A 25718-nucleotide genomic window follows, 5' to 3' on the forward strand; every position below is an offset into this window, starting at 1 on the left:
TATCCTTTACGTATAAAAAACAGTTTGCCGTTTTTATACGTAAATGATTAAATATTCTAATTATTTAAACACAGATAATTTGAATATCTCCTCCTAGTTTTTATTTTAGAGCACAAACCAGGACATGCATGCACTGTAAAATGTAAGTTTCTGCATTTCTGACAATAGCCTCAAGATGGCGCTGCTGTTCCACAGAAGATGAACATTGCAACATCAACAAGGTTTACTTGATATTTTCTTTCATTATTATAGGTTTAGAATAATCACCACTTGCTGAGTATACCAGAGGGACAGCTCTGGTTGAGCTGTTTAGAGAAAAGGGTAGTGACGTGTTGAGGTGAGCCATGGTCGAGATATATTTGACAAAGGATTTTCAAGATTGAGCTGCCAGGCAGGAGGAAAATAGGAAGACCACAGGGAAGCTTCAAGAATGTAGGAGGCAGATGATTTCCTGTGGCGACCCCTAAAGGGAGCAGCCAAAGAAGATTTTACAAACACTTTGACAGTCTTTTAAAGGCGTCCGATTCCAATAAACACCACCAAGCAAGAGTTAATAGCAGAATAAGCAGTTTGCCATTGGCAAAGGTTTGGCAAGTTTCTCATGGGTGCAACCCACATACTCAAGTCTGCTGCTCAAACAAAGGTGACAACACTTACAGGGAAATAACCAGGATTTCCAATAGCATAGCATGTATTACCAAGAAGCATTATTACAAAATTCTAATTGATCAAACCACTTGTGCCAAGTTTAAATGAAAGTAAACTAATTTTGGCAGCCTGTGTTTTCACAAGGGGTCACCACAGCAACACAGCTCTGCATGTCTGATTTTGTGCTGATGAAGGCCACAACAGTGAAATGTGAGCATTGTTGGCCAAAATAACATCTTCCCTGAAGCTTTGCAACTGCTCCTTTGGGTACTTTGAGTACCCAACATGGAGTTGCGCAACATTTTGCCCAGAAAAATACAAAACAAAACCACAACACACACCATAACAAAGAGGGAACAATTTGGAAACCCCAAGATTTCAAGTTTTAAAATCTGCAGATTGTCCCACAGAACCTTTCAGCCATTATAAAGTGGACACATGATTACAGAAAGCAGCCCAAAGGCCGACTCTGAATCAACTACAGCTCAAAGTGAATAATCTCACAAGACACAAGATTCAGATGCATTTATTCTCCATTTATTTCATTTAAGGCATTTTATAAAATGTAGAACAGCCTTACAATATTGGCATCGGTGTCTTGCAATTTCTTGGTTAATAGAGTGGCAGGTATTTACCTAAAATAGGGCAAGTTCAGCAGGTAGAAACTAATGTGCCAATAGAAACCATTTCAGCTGCAAAGCATAGCACAAAACAGGAGACAGATCCAATACATGATGACCCAACACCAGTAAAGTATAAAGCCAGTGCGTGGGGGCTAACCACCTATATTACTGCATTCCACTTAGAAAGATCTGAACATTTCAGTCTTAAGTGTTTGAGTTGGGATTGTGCAATCTGGCTGAGGTATTAACAGAGTGAGAGGAAGGGCATACAGTACCAACTTTATACTGACACCAGCACAGTGTGAAGCACAAAAACTCCCAGAGTGTCCAAAACTAGCACAAAGTGACAATGTTTTTTTTTCTCCCCCCCATTTAAATCAACACATCGACCTCCATCTCAGATCAAATGGAAACTGGAATGTTTGTTTAAACAGTGATATGTGTTATGACATACACGTTAAGTAGAAAAATATACTAAGAAAGTTTATATATGTAAAGCTTTCATAGAAAACACTTGCTGAGATGAGTAAGATTTGGCCAAATAGAAATGCATTACACTTAAAGCAGGATGAGGGGAGGGAGGGGATGCAAGGTTACATTTATATGCATTATTTTTGTGGTCTGAATTTCCCTCCTGGCTTCTTGTCCTGCTTTTCACTCAGCTGCACGTTCAGATGATTCACTCGGGTGTCCGCTATCATCGTCGCTGTCCCCAATACGATTCAGGTTATGTCGCAGAGTGTGAGACACGTCTCCACGCCTTAAGAAAAAGAAAACAAACAAACATTAAAACACAAGTGTAGCACTTTTGGATTTTGGGCATCCTTCACTTTGTGCTTTAGTCCTGGATTGCCTCAAGCTTTAAGAAATCTCATATCCTGGACTTGGTCTGACACTCTGCATATTGCAAGTTTAAAAGTTTCAAGGTTCTTAATAGCAGCCTACAGGATTGTGGACATCAAGTTAGTGCAGCAGCCATGCCTATAATCAATGTAGATTTTGTGCTTTGAATGCACGTGGTCATTATAATGTCTGTACTCTCGGCAACATGGAATATAAAACAAATTTCCTTTTTGGAAACAAGAATTTTCATGTAAAAAAAACAAAAAAAAAAACAAAAACCACATGAGTTCCCCGACAAATGCCACTACCTAAGCTTGCTCTTCAGAGTGGACACTTCACGGTTCATCGAGTCTGCTGACTCAGCTGCATCATCCAGCTCCCTCTGCAGCTTCCTGCGGTAGGCATTGGCTCTTGTCAACTCCTCCTCTGATTCCTCTACCTGACGTTTCAGCTGACGCATTCGGATATTTGCCTTTTCAGCCTGCGGAGAATAGTCAGTGTGGGAACAAGCACATTAGCAAGGAATCAGGCTTAAATATCAGAATGTCTTAGTCCTCCAATAACTTTGAAATTACAAGTAAAGCGTGATTGGGTTAACCTGATCTTTGTACTGATCCATGTTGCGCCTCTCGTCATCTATCTGTACCAGCACCTCTTTCAGCTTCTTCTCTGTGCGTCTCGTCAGCCTGGAGGCCTGCTGACGCTCCCTGCAGTAAACGAGAGATGTGTTGCAGTAAGAAAGCCAATGCAGTATATAAAACAAATGGTACATTTCATCGCCCCTCACTTTGACTCTACGTCGAGCTGTTCTTCCAACTGGGCAATCTTGGCCTCTAGGCTGGTGATGGTGAACTTGTACTTTGACTTGATGGTTCCTTCAAGCTCCTGCAGCTTCAGTTTCAGCTCCTTGTTCTGGCGATCCAGCTGTGAGCGAGCGCCCTCCAGCTGCTGGGAGTTGCTGCGCTCTGTGCTCATGTCTGAGGTCAGCTGATCGACCTTGTCAGACACACAGGAGAGTTACCGTACTGCTGATAACCACATGCCAAATTCTGTAACCAATCCAGTGCCTTCATAGTTAAAGTTAGATGCAATTCAACAATTCAAACTCAGTTTTTCTAAACACTTTACAGATGAATAAACTTGCACAACAACCAACTTTTCACAACAACTGCAAAATTGTTGTGGAGTCTTTCATAAACTGTTCATGTTGGGTCTGAGTCTGTGGACATTGTGGAGGACTAAAAATACCTTGGAGTATACATAGACAATAAACTGGACTGGGTTAAAAACACCACTGCAATTTACAGGAAAGGCCAGCATCTTTATTTTTTGGGGCGGCTGAGGTCCTTCAACATCTGTTGGAAATGCTCCGGATCTTTTACGAGTCAGCTGTGGTCAGTGCGATCCTCTATGCTGTTGCATGCTGGGGGAGCAGGTTGAGGGTCACAGATGCCAACAGACTCAATAAAGTGACCCAAAAGGCCAGTAATATTATAGGGATGGAGCTGGACTCCCTCGGGGTGGTGTCTGAGAGGCGGATGTTGTCCAAGATAAGACAATGCTGAATACCTCCCACCCACTCTATGACGCGCTGGCTAATCACAGGAGCACGTTCAGTGAGAGACTGAGATTACAAAAAGCCCCACTGAATGACACAGGACATCATTCCTGCCTGTAGCCATCTCCCTGTAGGACTCCTCCATCTAACACACTGTAAAACACTGCAATAGTTACACCCTTTTGGCACACACTCTACAGTAAAATAGCAAATGACAAAGTTCACAGGTTCGAGTCAAATGTCATATATTCTGCCTCTGTAATATTCTTGTCAATATTCTTGATATTTATTTATAATCACCTCTGTAAATTCTTGATGTTTATAATTAAGCGATTTGTATACATTAGTGCTGTTCTTAACATACTGAATTGTTCAAATAGTTTAGTCTGCCACTGTTACCATCTTGGAGCAACTGTAACCCACATAATTTCCTTAGGGATTAATAAAGTATTCTGATTCTGATGATTAATCGTGTAGTGAAAATCTGATATTGTGTCAGACTCATGAAAGGCAACCCCTTTCATTTTTTTTTTTACCAGTTTTATGTATTCTTAAACCTACTCAACTGAAGTGTTCACTTTATTCCTGTGATAACCAATAGAAACACTTACAATTAAATATTTGCCCTACTTATAAAATAAGATGTTAACAATCAACAGGTTTCTACCTGCTGTGTGCTTCTCCTCAGGCGATCGTTGACCATTTCAGTGTTGAGCTGTTCCTCCTCGAGTTCCCCTTCGAGCTCAGCTATACGAGCCTCCAGCCTTCGCTTGTCATCATTCAGCTGAGAACTGCAAACAAATGAGGAAGAGAGAAGGTGACGCTTAATGGTGTCCCGAGACAAACATGTAGCCTGTGCAGGCAAAAGTAAGACTCAAAGTTGTTCCTGAAATCTGAGTTTCCATATTTAATTTTACCATTCGTGATCACACACACACACACACACACACACGCCAGTATTTCATTCATACATCTTTGTGTTGTTGCCGTTCAGCTCATCCTGGAGCTCATCCCTCTCGGTCTGAGCCTGTCTCTTGAGTTTTTCTGCAGCGGACAGTTCCTGGAGGAAATATTAGGCACAAGTTAAACATACTACAGAGTTACATGTAAACAGTAAGATTGAGAACATTTTCAATGTGTTGCAGAGTAATCATTTGCATTAAATGAAGACCCATTCTAGAGTTCTGACTCCAGAAAAGCAGACTGGAATACATAAAGTCATCCCTGAGGAAGCTTTGCAAGAAGCGTCTAGCTCTTAAATATCAGTTATGTTGGCTAATTTTCTCACACAGTTACGTCACTCTGTAATCGCCATTTCATCTCCATACCTCCTGGGAGTGCAGCATAGACGCCTCCAAGGACTTGAGCTTCTTCTCACTCTCTTTGGCTTCGTTGACAGCTTCATCTCTGGACAAACGAAGCTCATCCAGCTCTTTCATTATATCTTTCATTTGGGCCTGGAGTGTGGACATGAAATGTATTTAAGGTGAACCTTTAAATACAGGCTGTCAGCTCATTTTACAAAAAATTAAAAACTATGACAATGGGCGGTAATTGGTTTTATGGCATCTGTAAGTGTATAATAGTCTAATTTTGGAGTGGCAAGTCTCTGTATTACATTCTGTGTTGTGTTTATGGATGCATGCTTGCATATTTTACCTGGAGTTTTTTCAGCTGTTTGAGGGCGTCATCGCGTCCCTTGTTGGCAGCATCGATCTGGGCTTCAAGGTCGGCCAGGTCCGTCTCCAGTTTCTTCTTAGATGAGAGGGCTAGAGCGCGCTGCCTGCGCTCATCTTCCAGCTCAACCTCCATCTCTCGCACCTTCGAGGTTAAAACGGGCAAGAAAGAAATCATGGCTCAGCCAAATATTATATATCTGGAAAGTAATTATTTTGTGGCGTGTTGGGGGAGCTGCTAGAGTTCTCCCATCATGCCTTGGGACATGTGCTGCTGTTTAGATGCAGTACCATAAGTGAGTTCGGTTATGCTGTTTTGACCCTTGAAGCACAGTGTAGCACAAGCAAGTGTTTAATAAGGAGCTCCCCCTACCAGCTTGGGGGTCAAACAGTGAGCTCAATCCCTGTGTGGTGCTTTCTTGTAAAGATTCCTCTGCTTGCCACAATATGTTTGTAAATTCTCTGTGGAACCTGTTTAACAAGCTGCTTCCTCCTCTCTTCTCCCTGCTCGTCTCTGGCCTGCAGGTCTCGCTCAAACTGGGTCTTCATGGCCTGCAGGTTGACCTCCAGACGTAGCTTGGCATCTTCTGTGAGCTGCAACTCATCCTCGAGCTCCTCCAGCTGGATTTTCATCTCCTCCAGCTGCTGCTCCATGGCACGCTTGGATTTCTCCAGGTCATGAACCTGAAGGTGAGCAGTTTGCATTGATAAACAGATTTTGAGTAAAGTGTTGCTCATGACTAACTTCTGCTGAGACGCCGGCACCGTCTTACATTCTTGCCGACGTCGTCTTTGGACGAGACCAAGTCTTCCATCTCAGCTTTGAACTGTTTGTTGGTTCGGTCCAACTCGTCCTTCAGGGTCGTCATGGTCTCCAGCTCACGAGCCAGATTCAGTGCTCGTGTCTCCTTCTCTCTGGCTTCAGCCTCAGCCTTGTCGCGTTCCTCAGCGTACCGAGTAGAAATACTTTTTTCCTCTGCCAGCATCTAACAGGAGAAGAACAGCAGAAATAAATTGCTTCATTTGTGAAGCAAAAGATCCACTTTCTTCTTCAACTCAAGTGGCTGAGAAATCAGGTTACTCTACCACACCCTTAAGATTTTAAAATCGATTATGTGTGAGAGGTACATGACTTTGTCAACGTCTCTGTTCTTTACTTTCTCCGTTACTGTGTTGAGCAAACAATCCTTCATACACAACAACAATCTGACTTTATATGCATATTAAAGAAAGAAATATAACCACTAATCACATCTTACTAGAACAGTAGGAAACAGTCTGCTCTTATGGCCCTTTGATACCTGATCAAACTTCTTCTGCTTTTTCTCCAGGTTGGACACGATCTGCCTCAGATGGTCCTGGTCCACCATGAGGTCATCCAGCTCCTGCTGTAAACGGGTTTTTGTCTTGTCCAGTTTGTCATATGCTGCCGTCTTTTCCTCCAGCTGCAGTGTCATGCTCTCCAACTCCCGCTGGATTTTCTTGCGGTTCTCCTCGGCCCCCTCCAGCGACGAGGCCTCGTATTCCAGCTTCTTCTTCATGTCCGCCAACTGAGGCGGGGGAAAAAGAAACATTTGTAGACGTTCTTGACCTGTGGTAACTGAATCAAGGTTACAGCAGAGGAGAAGATCTCTATTGGCTGCTGTGTTGTATTGCATTGTGGACCGACCTGGGTCTGCAGAGTGGAAACCTGCTTCTCCACGTTCTTCTTGTTTTCCTCCCCCTCCTCCAGCATCTCCCGCAGGCTGTTCTTCTCCTCCTCCAGCTGCCTCAGGCGTGTGGAGAGGGAGAGCTTCTGACGAGTCTCCTCTTGAAGTAGCTCCTGTTCAGTGAAAGAAATAGAACAATATAATCCGAAAAGTACAATAACTTTTATTACTGGTTTGCTCAGGACTTCGACCAGTGATGTCCACCCTGAATTACTTTTATTAAAAATCTTTCTTTATACAAAAAAGTAACATGAAATGATTATTTCTGCATTTTCTGTCCTTGAATATAATATGTATAGCTAAGTTTTATAGCATATAAACTAAATAAATAAACCCTTTTCATTAGAAGTAATAACGAATTTTGGCATTTTCACCTGTGCATCCTGCAGCTGAGACTCCACTGAAGAAAGGTCCTTGCTGGATTTGATGTTCTTGCCCTCTGCTGCACTCAAAAGGCTGTTTGCATTGTCCAACTCTGACTAGATATGATGAAAGAAAGAAAAAAAAAAAAAAAAAAAGAGAAGTCCATTAAATAACAATTCATTTGCAGCTACATCCTCCTCCTGTACAAGCAGTTAAATCAACCTTCTACCCCTTAAATAAATCACCCCTTCCAGATGACTAGTCATACCTGCATCTTGGTTATCTTGTCGGCGAGCTCCTTCCGCTGGCGCTCACTTTCTCCAGATTTGACCTGCAGTTCTTGAACCTGGGTTTCGGCCTTCTTGCGACGGTGTTCCGAGTCCCCCTTACCTTGAGTCAGAGTCTTCAGCTCGATCTGCAGCTCATTCAACTCGCTCTCCAGGGCATGCTTTGTTTTCTCCACTGATGCTTTGTTCTGCAGGAGCAACAAACATTTTTATTTATTTTTTTAAAGATGAATGCTGACACCTCCATCTTCTGACCAGTTTTTAAATAACCTTTTTGGCCTGCTCCAGCTGTTCGTTGAGCTCATCGAATGCCTGACTGTGTTTTTGCCTCATATCGACCATCTGCTGCTCATGAGCCTTGGCCTCATCCTCGAGTGTCTTCTTCAGCTGGGCCACCTCACTTTCACGCTTGCTCCTGCATGGACAGAAGGAGGAAATAAATGACCAGAAGCACAAAGCTCAAACAGTTAGTTTACATTCAGTAACTGATGAAGGGCTTTCTATCTTAGTCTTGAATCTGCTAACATACAGACTTGTATTGTTCAAGTAAACATAAACAGACTTAAGGTCCAGAACTTCAAAGGAATTGGTCATCTCATTTTCCAATAAATTGTTGGGTCACATCTATGCAAGCCTGACTGTCACCTCAGCTCCTGCTGTGCTGCAGTGGTATCCAAAGTGTCCTCCAGCTCAGTCTTGAGTGCCTCCAGCTCCTCTCCGAGGTCTCGCCGTTGTTTCTCAGACTTGGTCCGTGCCTGCCTCTCCATCTCCAGGTCCTCCTGGAGCTCTGAGATCTGGGCCTCAAGCTCTCTTATCTTCTTCTGGGCCGTGTTCTTGGCTGCAGATTCTTCCTCAATCCTGGAGGTTAGGCAGAAAGAGTTAATAAAACAAAGCCAGTCTTCCTTTTGTTAGTTAGGGTTACCCTAACCCTACCCTAAATGAATTAAGTATTGGACTAACCTAGCAAGTGCAGCCAGGAGTTCCTCCTCTTTTTTGGCCAGCTGAGCTCTGAGTTCAGCAATCTGGGCCTGCAGGTCTGCAATCTGGTCATGGAGCTCAGTCGAGTCTCCCTCAAGTTTACGTCGGTTCTTCTCCAACTCCTGGCGCACCTTCTCCTCTTTTCTCAGACGTTCTGCATTAAGAAAAAAAAAAAGTAGGAAAAACTGCAATCGACTCACAGTGGATTCAAAAAAACCTCAATGATAAACACTTGCCCTCCAAATCTGTGATCATGGCTTCATGTTTATTCTTGAGTTTCTGCAAGCTTTTGGACTTCTCTTCCTCCTCAGCAAGGTTGGTGGTGAACTCTGAAACCCTCTCCTCCAGCAGTTTTTTCTCCTGAGGTAAAAATGCATAAAACATATGAACATTTAAATTGTTGTTATTCTGCTGGAATATTTCAGGGTTAAAGAAATATATATATTTTATTGTGAAATCATCAGTATGGGGATGTTAGCATGATGTACAACACCTTGTTAAGCTTGTTGTTCTGGTCATCCAGCACCATGATGTCCTCCTCCTGTTTCTTCAGCTTGGCATCTGTAGTCACTTTCTCCATCTGGAGCTTCTGCCTGGCTGCTTCCTCCTCATCCAGCTGCTGTTCGAGCTCCTGTATGAACCAATAAATACAAATAAATGATATTAATAACCTTTCCAAAAGAACATTTTGATTTCTCTTAAAGCATGTCGCCAGGACTTTACAGACCGTGATGTTCTGCTGCATCTTTTTTCTCTCATTTTGCATCTGAACGACCCTCTCCTCCTCTTCCTCCAGGCGAGACTCCATTTCGTGGAGGATTTCCTCCAGCTCCTGCTTCTTGATGGTCAGACGGGATCGCACCTCCTCAGCCTCGGCACAGAGGTCCGTCTCAGCCTGAAGCTGCTCCTGAAGAGCCGCTTTCTCTGCATTCAGCTACCAGAGGAGAACAAAGGTTAAATCTCCAAGCTTCAGAAGACTTCTCATTGTGACACATGTGTTGTTATGAATTTTTTTTTATGTTCTCGGTTTAAACTTTGCCACATTCACACAAGAGAAAATTTAACTGATCAAAAGGTTAATATGTGATTCTTACCTGTTGCTGCTTGGCCGCATATTCTTTGATCAGCTCCTCAGCCTGCTCTTGTTTCTCCTTCACCTTAATCAGCTCCTCTTCCTTTGCCAGCATCTCCTCGTCCTTCCGACTTATCTGCAGCAGAGGCTTCACCTGGAGGAGGAAAAAAAAAAAGTGGTGAAATGGTGAAAGCAAAAAGAGTGAACATACTAACACTAAAATAACAAAACCTGATTGGAGACAGTTTGGCAAGTTCAGGTAAACTCTTAAAACTAATTAATTAATTTAATTAATGTCATTTGTCACACAGGGAGTGGCCTTGAAACCAATTAATCTGGTCTGCTTACGTTTGTCCCAAGTCATATCTCTAACCCCACCCATGAAAAAAACCAAAAAAAACCCCATAAAAACAAAAAACAATATTCGTCTGTTACCTTGGTGAAAAGTCTCCACCACTGCCAGTTCCTGAGTTTGAGATAGGCGGCACAGTTTCGCTGGATAACCCTCATGGCTGTCAGCTGCTGCTGTCTCTTGGTGAACGCTCTATAATTAGAATAACAAATAAAGATTACCCTGCAGACCAGATTATGAGAACTGAGTAAGAAATCACAGCATGCTCCAATGTTGCCCATGTGCAAAGGTGCTAGCTGAAATAAAATAAAATAGCTGATGTCTCATACTTGCGGGCCACATATCCTCTGCACCAGGCCTGGAAGCTGATGATCACATCAGTGATCTTTATGTCCCTCTCCTCCTCCAGGTAGGCCAGGACTCCAGCCCTGAAGAACACTTTGCTCTGGCCGATGCGGAACAGGTTTGGGTCGAGCTCCAGGGCTTTGATCTGACATGCAGAACAGGGAAGTGTTTCAGTGAAACATAAAACAAGACTTGTGATGAGTCCTCTTCCTCTTATGATAAATTGAAAGCTTCTACAGCTGATCTATTGATTGTGTTGTTCTTACCATGAGCACACAGGCTTGCTTGCCGTCCATAAATCCCTTTGGAATAGCGGTAGGTGTGAGGATTTCATACCTGAGAGAGAAGATCACCGTTAAATCAATCAGCAGATAAAAAGACTGACACTTTCAGGGTTAAAACTAATCTGTAAAATCAAATCCATGTAATGGAACAAATAGGCTGGTTTTTTTCCCTGTCCTTTCCTGTTTGGAAAGCCCCCCCCCCCAAAAAAAAGAAAAAAAAAAGTACACAACACTTTATGTTGTGTACATGACGTGTTAAGTGTGCAGAAGTAAACGGGACACCCTGAATACTTCTGATTAAAATTGAATGTAGATCATTTATTTTCATGTTTGTGACCTACATATGTTGTGACACTGGTTCAGTTTGTTTATTTGCAAGAAAACTAAGAATAAGGATTTGTATGTAGATTTGACCAGACATGTGTTTTGCTCCAGTTTACATTTTTAGTTTTTGCACTGCAAGATAAATTAATATAACCATTTCCTAAAGGGGAGATATTTTCCCCAATTACACATTAAAAAAACAAAAAAAAAACAAAAACAAGTTGTTGCCTCAAGTTAAGGAGAAAATAATTTGGAGTTTATTTAGCATTCAGACTGCTGTTGTTCTACTTAGACACTGAGGTGGTTTAATTAGGATATCAACATTTACAGCATTTAAAGAATGAATACAATTTAAATAACAGCCCATCATTCTTGTATGAAATGCCCTCATGGGAGAGTTTTAGCAGTGGGCAAAAATGAACCTAAACCTCTTATATAAATGTATAAAAAAATTAATTAAAAAAAGATAACAAAAAAAAACAAAACAACAACAATCTGCTATTTTGTTGTTGTTCTAAAAAACCTACCTCTGTCTGAACTCCTGGAAGACGATGCGGTTGGGGAAGCCCTGTCTGCAGATCCGAATCCCCTCTAAGACTCCGTTACACCTGAGCTGGTCCAGAACCAGGTGAGCTTCCAGTTTCCCAGCCTGGAGGAAGAAACGATTGAAAAGATGGATTCATGTGTTCCATTTATTAATCCTAGAGATGCTGTCAGTTTCACGGTTCAGATAAACAGGCTCAAGTTGGCAGATGCACATGATCAGTTTTAATCACAACACGTGACTGATGTAACAGTTTATCTGCACCTGCAGTGCTGAGAAATTCATCGAGTGTGGCATCAGTTTGTTTATTCAGTACCTTCTTCTCGTGGTTTGGGATGATGCAGCGGACAAAATTGGGGTTGGTGTTTCTAAGGGTGGTCATGAGGTTAGTCAGCTGCTCCTTGTAAAGCTGACCCACGGTGCGGAACATACCCTTTCGAGTTTTGAACGCACCCTGCGCAGAGTCCGACATTCCTGCCACCTTATCCAGGCCGACGATACGATCCACTGTTAAGATGCACAGAGCACAACTGAGTTCAGCTGTGTTGATCATTGTGTGACTTGGCTCTTAATGGTGCTGACACTAGTGAAGCTAAATTTTTATGCCCCACACTCAAAGAACTGGGCCTCTTGGATACACAGATAAAGTCAGTCACATGACCTACCATCTTTCCACAAGTCAGAGGTAAACTTGTCTGTAGACTGGTTGAGCAAAGTGGCCACACACTCATTCAGAGGATCCATGTTCTTCATCAGCCATGCGTTTGCCTTGTAGTCCACCTGCAGGAGACGGATGTAAAACACAGGATGATCAGCAAACTCGGCCTTATTTTTAAGTTTGTGCTTCAAATGCCCCATTTTATATAGAAAGAATTATGAACCTGATGCTTTGCTGCAATGAATAAATCATGCACCTGGTAAATGTGTTTTTGTATTCTGTGACCCTGAACTGGATAAGCGGTTCAGAAAATACACTGATGGATGAATGCTGTGTGGGCTGTCATTTTGCTGCCATCTAGTGGCACGTAGAAAGTACATTACTCAAGTTGTGACCTTAATATTTTTCAGTTTTATTTATAAATCCCCAAGTTACAGTTGTTAAAAGGTGCTTCGTGTTGCAACGGAAAAAAGCCAAATAACCAGATAATCTATGAGAAAACACTCGGCGACGGTGGGAAGGAAAAACTCCCTTTCAAAAACATCACAAAGTGACCGTCATCTGACTCAAATACAGCGTTCGAGTATCTGAAAATTACACTCATCATTTAAGAATAGCAATAGTGCAAAGTAGTAAGGAGCCGGAAATACATGTATTATAAGTTTACTTTGTCCATCACTCCCAAAGTAGTTTGTATACTTGTGAGATAATACAGCAACAGGGATTTCAAGGCTTATTTACAGGTTCAGGAACAGAATTTACAAGATTTCAGTAACTACTACTAAAAATGTTGTTGTGTATCATTTATTTATTAAAATAAATACTAATTAAGACTAAAATAAAAAAATTATTTCACATCTGACCTTTCCAGCATAGTGAATGATGCAGAAATCTGCATCATCCTTGAGTTTTTTGGGTTTCTGGAACTTGGGGTGTGAGCCCTGCTCCTGAGACACCTTCTCCACAAACGACTTGTCAGTGGCTTTGGGGAACCAGCACTCTTCATCCAGCAGGGCCAGGATACCAGGAGGACCGGCCTGTAACACACGCACACTTCAGAGGAATCCACTTAATCATGAAGTTTGGTTTCCATGCCACAATTATTGCACAACTGTTTGCTGTGAAGAACGTTAGCGCAAGTTTCTGCAGAACACACGTAATTAATCAGAGGTGTCGCTCCAGGTTAAGACCGTTACTGCCGGAGGAGAAATGACAACTATAAGCTAACATACAGGTTTTTCAATGAGGTCGATGCAGGGCTGCAGGTCGAGGCCGAAGTCGATGAAGCTCCACTCAATGCCCTCCCTCTGGTACTCCTCCTGCTCCAGGATGAACATGGTGTGGTTGAAGAGCTGCTGCAGCTTCTCATTGGTGTAGTTGATGCAGAGCTGCTCAAACGAGTTCAGCTGCAGGAAAAAAAAAAACAAACAAAAACAAAACAAGGACAGAGTCGTTTCAGTAAATGGAAAATAAAACATTTTTCCCTTGTAGAAATAAACTGATTATTTTTTAAATAATTTACATTTATAATATTTATGCTGAAAAATCATGAGGTTACACAGTTTGAATTGCTAAACTTGGTGTAGTATAGAAGTATATACACAAGTTAAATCTTTCGGCTGCTCCCTTTAAGGCTCACCACTACAGATCCTCTCCTACTCCCAACCCTCTGCATGTCCCTCCCTACATCCATGAAACTTTTGTGTGGTCCTCCTTTTCTCCTACCTGGCAGCTCCATCTTTAACATCCTTTTGTCCAGTATATTCACCATCCCTCATCTCTCCGTGTCCAAACCACTCAGCCTGGGCTCTCCCTCTCTGACGAACTCATTTGTAATCTTGACCGTTCTGCTCACCCCCGATGAAAATCTGAGCATCTTCATCTTGTAAACCTTCCCTTTCACTCTCACTGCTATCCTGTTACAGATGTTGATTGTCCCTTGCTTCGGCTGGTGGATCCCTGGTATTTAAACTCATCTGCTTGTATTATTTTGATTGAACTCTTCCCCCCTCCTCTCTCTGCAGGATGCAAAATCAAACAGACAATATTTAAGTCTAAATGTACCTCAAAGATCTCAAATCCAGCAATATCCAAGATACCAATGAAAGAGGCTCCCTGCCTCTTGGTCTTATCCAAGGCCTTATTGATTCTCATGACCAGCCAGCGGAACATCCTCTCGTAGGAGGCTTTGGCCAGAGCCTCGACTGCAAACTCGGCCTGCTCCTGAGTCTGGGCCTTCTGCACATAGTCCCTACCAACCTGGAGAAAGGAACAGGACACATGTCGATGAAATGTGTTCCTAAAATGACATGACACCACAACGATCACAGATTTTCAGACCTTGATTCTTGGAGACAAGATGGCTCGTGTGAAGTCGGTCACATTGATGCCGAGTAGGTGGCACACTTTCTGAGCAGCTGGGGGTGAAACACGGGTATCATATTGGAGCATGCAAAGGTTGATGCGTGAATGAAATGGCATGCAGCTGAAGGCACGCATAGAGGACAAGACGATGGTGGTGTGTGTAAATGCGTATACCGGTGTCATTGGGCAAGGAGGCCTGGTCAGAGTTGCGCTCCTTTTTGAAAGTCATGTTCCCCAACTGCAGCACGGCAGACACCACCTTCAACAGGCCTGACCAAGAAACAAGAGTCAGTGTCTGCATGTCTGGTCACCTCGCAAATTAAAAACACCCAAAAGATATTCGGACTTATCTGGCATATCTGATAAGTCTGGACTTAAGGCATAACTAGAACGCAATTTTTAACCCTGCGCTGTAACCTTACACATAACCTGACGTCCACCTCCCGAGACCCAGCCCGCAACAACTGAATGGTGTAGGAGGTCATGGTGTAAGGTTGTTCAGACTAAAATTAACCTTGAGTTGTATAAGTAGTATGTCTACTCTATACACGACCTGACCCAACTTCCCAAAGCTTTTCTAGCCTTTCCCAAGTTTGTGCAACAGCATCATGGTGATGTCACACCAAATCACATGCATTAAAGTCTTTTCTTGAACTTGTCACCCATCTTATTTAAAGAACATAAAATAGCATTTCATTGGAATTTAAAATAAATTAATGCCTAAAAATGTGAGATTTGAGAAACAAAACAAAAAAAACCCACAACACCACCACGAGGTAAGACGTGTGTGGAAAACCTTAAAAAGCATTATTAAAATCAATTAGTCACAAAATTAACTTGCAGACTAACCGATAGTTAAAACAAAATTATAAGTACCAGTTATTTCCTCATCTGGGATGCTCATGATGTTAAAGGCCTCCATGGTTTCGGCGTACAGGTCTTTGTCCTGCTGCCCGGGAATGGTCACGTGTCCGTTGGACAGGAAACGGTACTTGCTGTAATCCTCCAAACACAACTCCGCTGGATAATAACGAGAAGGAGAGAGAGATTTATTCACCAAGTACTCTTCATTTTATTTCTGTAAAGCTGAAGATTTGGGCCTTGCATTGGCTCAACCGCAAACAGAGCTCTGCAGTTGCAGTGGCTATAACGACGGAGTGAAGAAAAAGTGAAGCTCCATCATAGCGGCCCAAGTCGGCCATTTCTGATGCATTACTATGAGTTCTTCATAGATCGCAGTGATTAAAAATGTAAAGCACATGCAGCTGGCAGGGCTGGCACAGTTACTTGGCTCTGTGCAGCCTCTCATTACATTCATGCTGTGAGAAAAGAGTTTCAGTGCTCACAGCGCAGCTTCTCCCCGGCTCCCGTCAGCATGTAGTAGAAGATGTGGAAGCTCCTCTCGTCTTTAGCTTGTCTCACAGCTCGAGACTTCTCCAAAAGATCTGACAATTCAATCAAGGACAAAACAGCAAAAGGAAGAGCAGCAGCACAGCGTCATCTATAAGAAAAACCAGTTCATGGTAAAGTGATTAATTTGATCTGTTTGGCACCTTTGAAGCCCTCAGATTTTATTCATCACTTTATCTGAACTTCAGTCCTTTTCTTACAGGAAGGCCAAATGTCCAGACTACTTTTAATGATGCATAAATCAAAACTTAACAGGTGCAAGGTTTGGCAAAGAGCAGAGACGCCTCCAGAATTTTTACATTTGTGAGGGTGGCCAGTGCCCCTCTTGGCTCACCGTCAATGGCGCCCCTGGGAAAGAGGTGTAAGAGTTCAAGAGATCATTAGCTCTTTTTTCTGATTAGGCCAGAAGAAATCAAGTTTCAAAAGGATACAAGTTTCAATGTTGGCTCCAACGATGTAACCATTGACATCAAAGTTGATCCTGATGAATTTTCCCTGAAAAAGATTTAATTTAAATTATTTTTTAATCCACCACAAAGAGATATTAAGTCAATTTTCACCAAACTCTTATAGACTTTGTCTGAAAATAATCAACACATTTGGACCAAACAGCAGGAACTTCTACTCAGGCAGCATTTTCACCAGTGTGAGATCCAAGGTGGACCATTTCCTGGTAGTTGTATAAACATGTAGATAACCTTTTGTAGCTCAGATTCTTTCAAATTTGATATTTCTATTGCAAGTACTATTTAAGAAATACAACTACAAAAAACAAAGAAAACTACACTATTGGAATTTTTTTTTTTTTAATTATTTGTTTTGGTTATGTATGTTTATTTGGGGATTTGGTGTTTTGGAGGGAATAATTTTATCGGACAGAAATAAGTGTCTTTACTGCACATGTGACAATAAAATGTAAAAAACAAAAACAAAACCTGATGTGCACCACATTTAATAAAAAAAACCCAAAAAAACCAATAAAAACAAACAAAACAAAACGTGACTCTTGAATGTCAATGTGATTCTTCCAAAATATGTCCTGAGTTTGACTGAAAAGTTTAAAAACCCTGGTTGTTTCTACTGGATTTCCCGGTTCTCGGTCATCCGGGTTGCAGTAGTTCAAGTGCTTGAAAGGAACGACATGTTCACACGTTACACTGTTTCAAAGGAGAGAATGAGGCCATCTACGTCCACTGTGAATGAGCGTCACTGAACAGCAGCGCTCAGATCTACGACGGAGTCTTGAAATCTCTTCCCCACTCACACCTTGGCTCATGTGACCCTTAATGACTCGCATGATTACAGGGTGGGTGGGTCGGCAACTCTCAGGACTTGGTATCTAACTTGCATTAAATATCTGTGACTCTCCATCAGTTTTTAAAAACTGAAAAGACCTCCTGGATCAGAGGAGAAACATCTTCAAGAACTACAGAGAGAAGTCCGGATGCCTTCATTTCAAGCACTTAGACTTCATAATTACCGTTTGCATAATTTAAAAAGAAAATTAAAAAAAAGAAAAAAAAAAAAGACTCAAAGTCTGCAGGTGTATAAGCAGACAGGTGGGGCTTTTGCATTCATCCTAAGTTCAAGTGTTGTTGCTTCATACATGCTAGGCAGAAAAAGTTGGTAGCTTCTGCTGTTTTAACCCTTTTCAAAGCTTGTTTTGAAAATTTAAAGAAAATGGAAAAAGAGCAGCTCTTACAAATCTTGAGGAGTTGTCATTCTTTACAGTCTTTGCGTTGCCAAAGGCCTCCAGGATCGGGTTTGCTTGCAGCAGCTGCTTCTCCAGTTCCCCCTGACAGAGAGAAGTCAGAGCCACAACAGAGTTGGATTCAGTGGTTTAATGTGACACTCAGATGGACGCTGGTTAAGCAAGTGCAAGTTTAGACCACTTTTCCCTGCAGCTCTGTGACTAGCGAGCGGAAAAACAAATGTGTGCAGCGACTTATTTACTTTATCAAAAACAATTGTGTCTGCAAATTAAAACAACAGCCTCAGGAAAAGTCATTATTACACACTACTGCACATTCCCACTGCACAGCAAGCCTGCTCAAGCACAAAATTCCTGTAAGATTTTCTGTCCATGCATGCACAAACAAGGGATCACAAGCAGCACACATGCAAGTTAGTCAAAAACCCCAAAAGGAAATGCAGGTAGAATCCAACAATCTGTATACAGTCACACAACAATGACAAAAATCGCAGCGACTGAGAAAACAGAGAGCGAGTTTTAAAAAAAAACAAAAAACTGCTGGTGGGTGGAGTGGGAAATGTTTCACAGACAAACACTATTGTGCAGTTCAGCCTCAGATAAAATTACTGCTCAGCTGCTCTGTTGTCTCGTTTCCCTTCATTTCCTCAAAACACAGATTCTTTAATGTGAATGAAATTTTTATTTTTGCAGTGTAGCCGTCTTTATTATTAGGCAAAAACTGAACCCAAATAACGAGAATCAGTGAGAAAGTGCAGCACTTGGAAGGAGCGGGGGGAAAAAAAAAGAAAAAAAAAGTTATTGGCCTTAGGCTTTTTAAATTTGCTTTAAGTTTTTGGAACAAATTGCTGAGTTGTTGATCATAAACATCTGGTTAATTAAAAATGTAATCAATAAAACTCAAATTTGTAAAATAATATTCAGTTGAAACCATCAGAGTGGCCTCGATTGGAAGTTACTAATCTTAATCTTATCATTTTACACCCTGTACACAGCCAACTGTGTGCACTGTTATATAATAAATACAAAATATGGAAAGTGCTGTTTTTAATGGGAAGTTTTGTGCATTCCTGCTTGGTAAAATTGTGTTGTTATACAGCTGAAACTAAGATGAAATAACATGTTTTGTGGGTTTGCAGTTTCCACATGCTTTAAGTCTTTTTCCAAAGCTAACTGCTTGATCTTAATGAAAATACAAGTGGTCTTTCCTCAGCCAGAAAGCACAATTCCCCAAGCTGCTCCTTTGAAGCCATTATAATGGTTAGTTTTGTGTAATCTTGAATGCATTTTCTTCAATGTGAAGAAAAAAAAAATGGTTAGTAGAGAAAACTTAAGTGGACATTTATGAGGTCATAAATGAACTCACATGTGACAACACAGCAGAGCCCTGGAGAAAAAGTAGAAGAAAAAAAAAAAGAAAGTTGAACATATTTGATGCCATCTTCAGTGCAAGTATTACATGACTGCAGAGGAAACCTGCTGTCACCTGGTGACTCAAGAAATGATTAATAAAGCAGCTCATGTCCGGTCCTGCTGAATAACCTACATTTAACATGAGTAGTACATGAACACACACGTGCACAAACACATCTGCGTTCTGCTTCAGCTGGAACCGCCGCAGAGGTGAGGCGGGCACGTCGAGGCCTGAAATAGGAATGCAGTCGCACACAGCTTCCTTGAGTAAATCTACTGATACTTGATGTCAGGAGAGGGGAGGGAGGACCAGGTAATTCAACGTTTGTGCAAAAGGAAGCGACGATGATTTACTAACCTGGTCTTTTTTCGACTTGAAGGATGAGGCGACATGAGCAAGATACTGAATGACTTTCTTGGTGTTTTCCGTTTTTCCTGCTCCTGACTCCCCACTGCAGCAGAGAGATTTACACACATGCATTATGATTCATTTGCAATTGATAACTGAAGTAAAAGCAACAACAAGACAGAAAAATATCAATTTGCAGAAATTTAAGTAAATACTGATGCAGTTTGAGGTTAAAGTGATATATGATGCAATTCTATGGATTTATATCAGCATAACCTTAAGGCATAAGACATTTATTTAATAAAAACTAAGCCAAAATGCAGAAGCAGTGTGTGAAAAACTAAAGTACACCTTTGCTGCTTCTACAGGAATTAAGATTGTAAGTAGCAGCCAGGTGCCGCTATTTAAATGCACTTTATTGACTGATCATCAGCGAGTATTGAGTGCCTCTGTAAAAGCAGAAGTTTCGCCAGTTTGCAGGTCTGACGCATTCAGATGCGAGTTATTGTGATGATGACGAGGAAAGACATCAGCAGCGATTTTAGAGAATCAGATGCTGCTGCCTGTCAGCGTGGGGTTACACGGTCATTTCCAAACAAAGCACTCAAAACTGACAATCTTCCCAGGAGAGCCACTCCAAAGTCAGACCATGCACCACTTGAAATATTAAAGTTCACAACAGTATAGTTAGAAAAAGATTGAACAAATACGGCTGTTTGGAAGATCTGCCAGGAGAAAATAACATCTGTTGCAAAGTTATATCTGAACATAGCAGTGTTCTTTGGACAGACGAGACAAGAGTGGAGAAAGTCTTGTCAGCATCACATTGATGAAGACTCAAATATGACATACCACTACACACCTCACCAAACCCAGTGTGGTGGTGTTTGCTTCAGACTTTAAGACAGCTGTGAATAAACTAATGCCCACAAACCCCAGTGAATGTGGGGTGGACTTTTCCACGCTCTGCTTCTGCGTGTTGGCTGTAACGTGTCATGTGCTTTGTTTTATTTCATGAAGTATTGACAGGTGCACCATCGCCACCTTCAACTGAGGTAATGACAGTGTTTTTATGGCCTTTGGGAGTCTAGAACAATCAAATAATTTAGTCAAGTGTCTAACAGAAGACCTCCTTAAGCTTTACTACAGTGTTAGCATGAAGGAGGACACTTCTAAAAACTGAGACATCAAATTTTTTTAATTAAAAAAACAAAAAAAGCTTAAAGTTTTGCTCTGAAAATGAAACTTCTAGACTAAATATTAGGCACTGTATATAACGCATGATGTCAAACTTTCCGCTACAAGGAAGAAGGAGAAAAAAAAAAAAAAAAAGTAGCCCAAACAAAAGGGGGGGGGGATGATGCAATGATTGCAATTTGTATTTTGCAAAAACAAAACAAAACAAAAAAAAGAACAAAAAAAGAAAAAGACTTGCGTGCAGAGGATGGACTGATCTTCACGATCTGTAAAAGAGAAAGATGAGACTCCAGATCAGAAACTAAGGTGAAGTGTGTGACATTTTAAACATTATTTTTTTCCTTAAGTGTGCCAGTAAATTTCTAATTACATCCTTGTACGGTACATCATTGACCTGATGGGGTATGGACGTGTTTAAAACTAATTTTACAGCTGCCTTACCCTGCATCATGCTCCTGTAGGCCGTGTCTGTGATGGCGTAGATGTGAGGGGGCATCTCGTGCCTCTTCTTGCCCTTGTACATGTTCACGATATCCTCGCTGTAGATGGGCAGGTGTTTGTACGGGTTGATCACAACGCAGAAAAGGCCGGAGTACGTCTGCGCGAGAGACAACACGAGACCAATCAGTCGACGAGGAGCAGCAGCAACATCGATTTCAGGAAGATCGGTGACATTAAAATGCAACAAAAACAGATCCCTGCCCACTCACATAGATGAGTCCGGAGTAGTATCTCTCCTTGAGGTTGTGCAGCACAGAGGCCTCGTTCAGGCAGGTGAGCTCCGCCATGTCCTCCACCTTGTTGAATTTGGGTGGGTTCATCTTCTGAATATCATCCTTGTTGAATTTCACCTGAGATTAACAGAAGCAGAGTCAGGCTTCCTGAACAAGGCTGGGACAGTAAAAAGTACACACTGCAACGCAGGCTTGTTGATTCTTCAGTTTCACCTTCTTGCCAGAGTCCGTCAGCTCCACCACGCACTCGTCTCCCTTCTCCTCTTTGATGGAGCCGGCCTCAAAACCCATCTTCTCACTGGGGACCCACACCAGCTTCTTGGTGGCCCAGTCGGCCTGAGCCAGAGGGTCGGTCACCGCACCGCGGTCCCCATACAGGAACTTGTCTGCATCCGTCATGGTAGCTTTTAAAAAAACAAAACAAACAGAACAAGAGCGTTTTAACAAATATCAAAACACTGTGACAGTCTGATCTTTCACATCTTACAGACAAGAGCACTGAAATTATTGGGGCAAAAAATAAATTTAAATTTAAAAATAAACTTTCTGTGAGAATTAAAAATACCTCCTTACAGGGGGGTACGCACATTACAGCAGCCGTTTCTGTGAGATTAAGGGCTAGAGATATGATGCGCTAGATTATTTTGACAGAATTTCTTGCAGGTACAGCGAACAAACTCTTGAGTCTCGAATCACAAGCTCCCAGAGACGCTGCAGAGTTTACCAACCTCAAAACCACAGTCGAGGCAAAAATACAATTTAAAACACAGATAACTCATGAGTCCAAGTCATCTACACAGGCTGTACAAAAAAAAACCCATTTATTGTTGCGCAAGATTTAAGACCATCCAAGTGACGGTGCACGTTTGATTCATTGAAAGATTTCTACATAAAGGCAGGCTTACGACACTGAACGCAGTGTGTTCACAGTGGCAGCTTTGTTGCACGTCATCCTTCCTGTTGTCTCTTTTGTGTTGTAAATGAATTAAAGACAAATGAAATAACTCTGAGTAAATAAAAATATTCAGATTCATGATTCAGATCAGACCACCAATACTGAGGACTGTGCTACCTCATCTTATGTGTGCGTTTGTGTTCTTTTTGAAGATGATGAGAACTGAACTGCACCACAGGTTTGGACATCTGCTCTGCAGCTGTTCCCTGCAGTGTCATTATGACCATGTAGCCTCTTTTCCTGCAACCACCTTTAACTTTAAACCAGAGCTGGGACAGCCAATCAATCCAGATACTAATGTCAGGATCACATTATTGACCCGAGGCTCATCGCAGTCAGACAAAATGATTAATCTCTTTTCAGCTGTGCTCTGCTGTACGACTGCTTTTATTTTTCTACCTGTCCATCTTTTGTTCCCCATCAGGCCCGCATTCCTTCCTCACCAACTCATTACACAGAATTCCACAAATTCCCAACTCCTGCTCATCATCCGTGACCCTCTGTTCCAGCACAGGTGATAAATGTGCAGCTATGCTGCTCTGTGTAGAGCCTATATGTAAAAAGCCTGACGGAGGTCTGTGGAGGGACGCTTTTGCACTCAGAGTGGTAGAAAGGAATGTCGGAGCAAGTCTGGACAGGTGGAGAAATGTGATTATTCCCCAGCCACACCCTGGAGAAGTACTCGGGGCTGCAGAAAGAAAAAGAAATGCTCTGAAAGACTTTAAAAACCTAAATAAATAATCAACTGGATGTGACCTTGCCAAGAAATTTTGCACATGGTGAATGCAAATTAAAGTTATTGACAGCCAGTTTTTTCCCCCCATTAAAAGAGTTTGTTCAGATTAACACTGATTTATAATCTTTTACTTACAGCTTAGAGCTTTGAGTCGTGCCCACTAAACAACCGTTTCATTTTCTGTCAAGAAAAAGGCCTGTCTATCACTGAAGCGTGCAACAACTCCACTTCGTTTGTTGCACAAAAATAAGAGCGACAAACCAGCACTGATAAAAGGAGACGATAAGTTTCTCATAGATCAAACTATTTGGAACTGGTTCTCACCCCTGATGTTCAAAGCCTTTAGATGACTTAAGCTAGTGGAACATTTCCCCTTCCTGAAGTCATATTAGAAAAATCAAACATTAGAAAACCAATGTTTCAGCTGCATAACGCAGGGCGGAAACTACTGAACTCTAAGCAAAGAGGTCGGGAAAGAACTCAAAACATCACACTCAGTGTAGATACTGTAGGTAGAAGATAAAGTTTTCCACACATCAACACCATCCTTCACCGATTAAGGATATAAATGCAGGTCGGTTTTATCGAATGATCCTGAAATGATAAGTTGGCCTGTAAGATTGTTCATCATGAGCGCAGCCTGCACACCCTCGATGCTGAGACTCATTCAGGGGAGCCGACGTCTCTTGGATCAGAGGGTGGATGATGGAAAAAACCAGCAGAGCGGTGTGTGTGTTTGTTTCTGTGCAGAGATAAAGGCACAGATAGAGTGTGCGAGTGCGCTTAGAGTGAGGGATAAAAGGGATCAGTGGAGAAGGTGTCATCTGTGTCTCTCCTAAGTTCATTATGTGCTCAAAGTCTTGAAGATAAGTGGGGGAGGAAGAGGAACACACTGACATTTCCTCTGCTTTAATTCAGGACTGAAATCCTGCAGAGCGTCGTCTGCGTGAAGCTAAGCTAGGACGGCTAAAGTCTTTTACTCTAAACTTTTTAGATTCACATGTATGTGGCTTTTTTGATGAAGCCACCAACAGGCCAACTTCCTCAGGAAGTTGCACACAGTGCCTTTGCACATTTTGACACGGTGGAACAAAATAACAAAATGAGCTACTTCAGTATTCTCTGTTCCTTTTATAATTAAAATCCAAACATTAGCTATCGAAAGCCGTGTCCTGGTGAACCTCCGCTGAGGTCGGGATGAAGCTTGACCACATCTGGAAACAGCTCCACCCTCAAACACAGCACACGCTCTCCTATTGTCTGCAAGGGCCCGTTTAATCCACCTCTCTTGTGTTCTTCATCACGTTTTCAGCATCTCCTCCACTCGCCTGCTCTCTTTTGTTCTTGGCCGCAAGTCAATCCCGGCTTTATCCGGGCTTCTGTGGCTCTTACCTAACACAGAACATGAGTCCTGTCGTCTGCAGCCTGGCTTGTGATACGAGGCCGGTGGGGTGACAGACTGAGGAGATGTTGTTGAGAATTGTTTAAAATGTGACTGCAGTCACAAGATGTTTGATATGTGAAACGATCGTGGCTGGAAGATGTAGATGGACGAGTGAAAAACAGGTTAAAACAGAAAAGTCAACTTTAAGCCGAAGATGTTTTGCATTTCACTTTGTGTAACAGGCAGAGAGCTGACTGACACTGAGGGTGACATGGCGTTTTTTTCTGCAGGACCTTGGCTGATTTTGTGGTCACAGTGAAATTTAATTACAAAAGAGGAAGAATTGATTATGATCAGCAACCGGTTTTTGCAAGATATGCCCTTCATACAATTTTTTTAAAAAAGTAAAAAAAAAAGGGATCTTTTAAAATAAATAAATAATTAATGTATGTGCTGCTGCACTACTCTTTGTCCTCTTTGGTGTCTGCTCTCCAATTTTCTGGCCTGCGACAGACATAGCAGCTGGGTGTGTGCAGTTTGTTACATGAAGGAAGTCAAACAACTCACCTTGTGCAACAATGACAAAAACTGCATTAAACTCGGTAAATAAGGCAAACATGAGCTCTTGGTACCTCAAATTACTTCAAATTTTGTTTGTGCCATATTGTCATCGTCATCACTTCATGCAGCCTTCCACTCAGTTCATACAGGCCACCAAAATAAAACTTTTAAAGTTTAAATTGTTGTAGAAATAATTCAGCAGTCAATGAGACGATAATGGAGCACGCGCTTCACCTGACGAGAGAACCTGCCCAGGTGTGAGCCATTACATATCTTATCTCTTAATTTCTTACTTTGAAGTCTTCGCTACAGCTAAAGCATTTTTATCTCTCTACCTGCAGGAAACGAGGGGACACACCTGATTTTCAGCTACAGGCACTGCAGGTGTGATGAGTCGCCTTCCTGCGTTCGTGTTTGCAGCAGTCCTCCTCCACCACCTCCTTCTCGACACCTTCACAAAACAAGCAGCTGCTCAGGAGGGGCCACAAAAACACCACCTCTCCGCTCCTCTTCGTCGCGTCTTCGGCCGGCTGTCCGCTCCGTCAAGCGCTCCTGCTGCTCAGGCTTGGATCAGCGAGGACGCGTCGACTCCACCTGGGATCGGCCCAGTTTTATTTTTCGCAGGTAAGCCAACGGCCCC

General features: G+C 42.1%; 1 protein-coding gene across 2 annotated transcripts; it reads right to left on the minus strand.

Annotated features, from left to right (window-relative positions):
* Window positions 1-1163: 1163 nt before the first annotated feature.
* Window positions 1164-25718, minus strand: LOC146516664 (myosin-9-like). Of its 2 annotated transcripts, XM_085161502.1 has the most exons (43): window positions 25437-25718; window positions 21656-21846; window positions 21419-21559; window positions 21150-21306; window positions 20947-20974; window positions 19521-19614; window positions 19116-19136; window positions 17741-17833; window positions 16470-16533; window positions 15975-16073; window positions 15505-15648; window positions 14803-14898; window positions 14605-14681; window positions 14329-14523; window positions 13497-13670; window positions 13128-13301; window positions 12272-12386; window positions 11923-12113; window positions 11590-11711; window positions 10721-10790; window positions 10439-10599; window positions 10193-10301; window positions 9780-9911; window positions 9413-9619; window positions 9179-9316; window positions 8922-9045; window positions 8668-8839; window positions 8353-8565; window positions 7978-8122; window positions 7689-7895; window positions 7432-7536; window positions 7018-7170; window positions 6650-6898; window positions 6122-6334; window positions 5820-6032; window positions 5332-5493; window positions 5001-5129; window positions 4644-4732; window positions 4340-4463; window positions 2902-3110; window positions 2713-2821; window positions 2423-2595; window positions 1164-2031 (listed from the first exon to the last, which is right to left on the minus strand). In XM_085161502.1, exons 2-43 carry the CDS (start codon window positions 21839-21841, stop codon window positions 1926-1928), a joined length of 5883 nt encoding a protein of 1960 aa, XP_085017628.1. In that variant the 5' UTR covers window positions 21842-21846; window positions 25437-25718; the 3' UTR covers window positions 1164-1925. The 2 variants fall into 2 exon arrangements, with proteins under 2 accessions (XP_085017628.1, XP_085017629.1); XM_085161503.1 differs by lacking the exon at window positions 19116-19136.

Source organism: Neolamprologus multifasciatus, chromosome 6 (genome assembly GCF_963576455.1).
Source record: "Neolamprologus multifasciatus chromosome 6, fNeoMul1.2, whole genome shotgun sequence".
Taxonomy (NCBI): Eukaryota; Metazoa; Chordata; class Actinopteri; order Cichliformes; family Cichlidae; genus Neolamprologus; species Neolamprologus multifasciatus.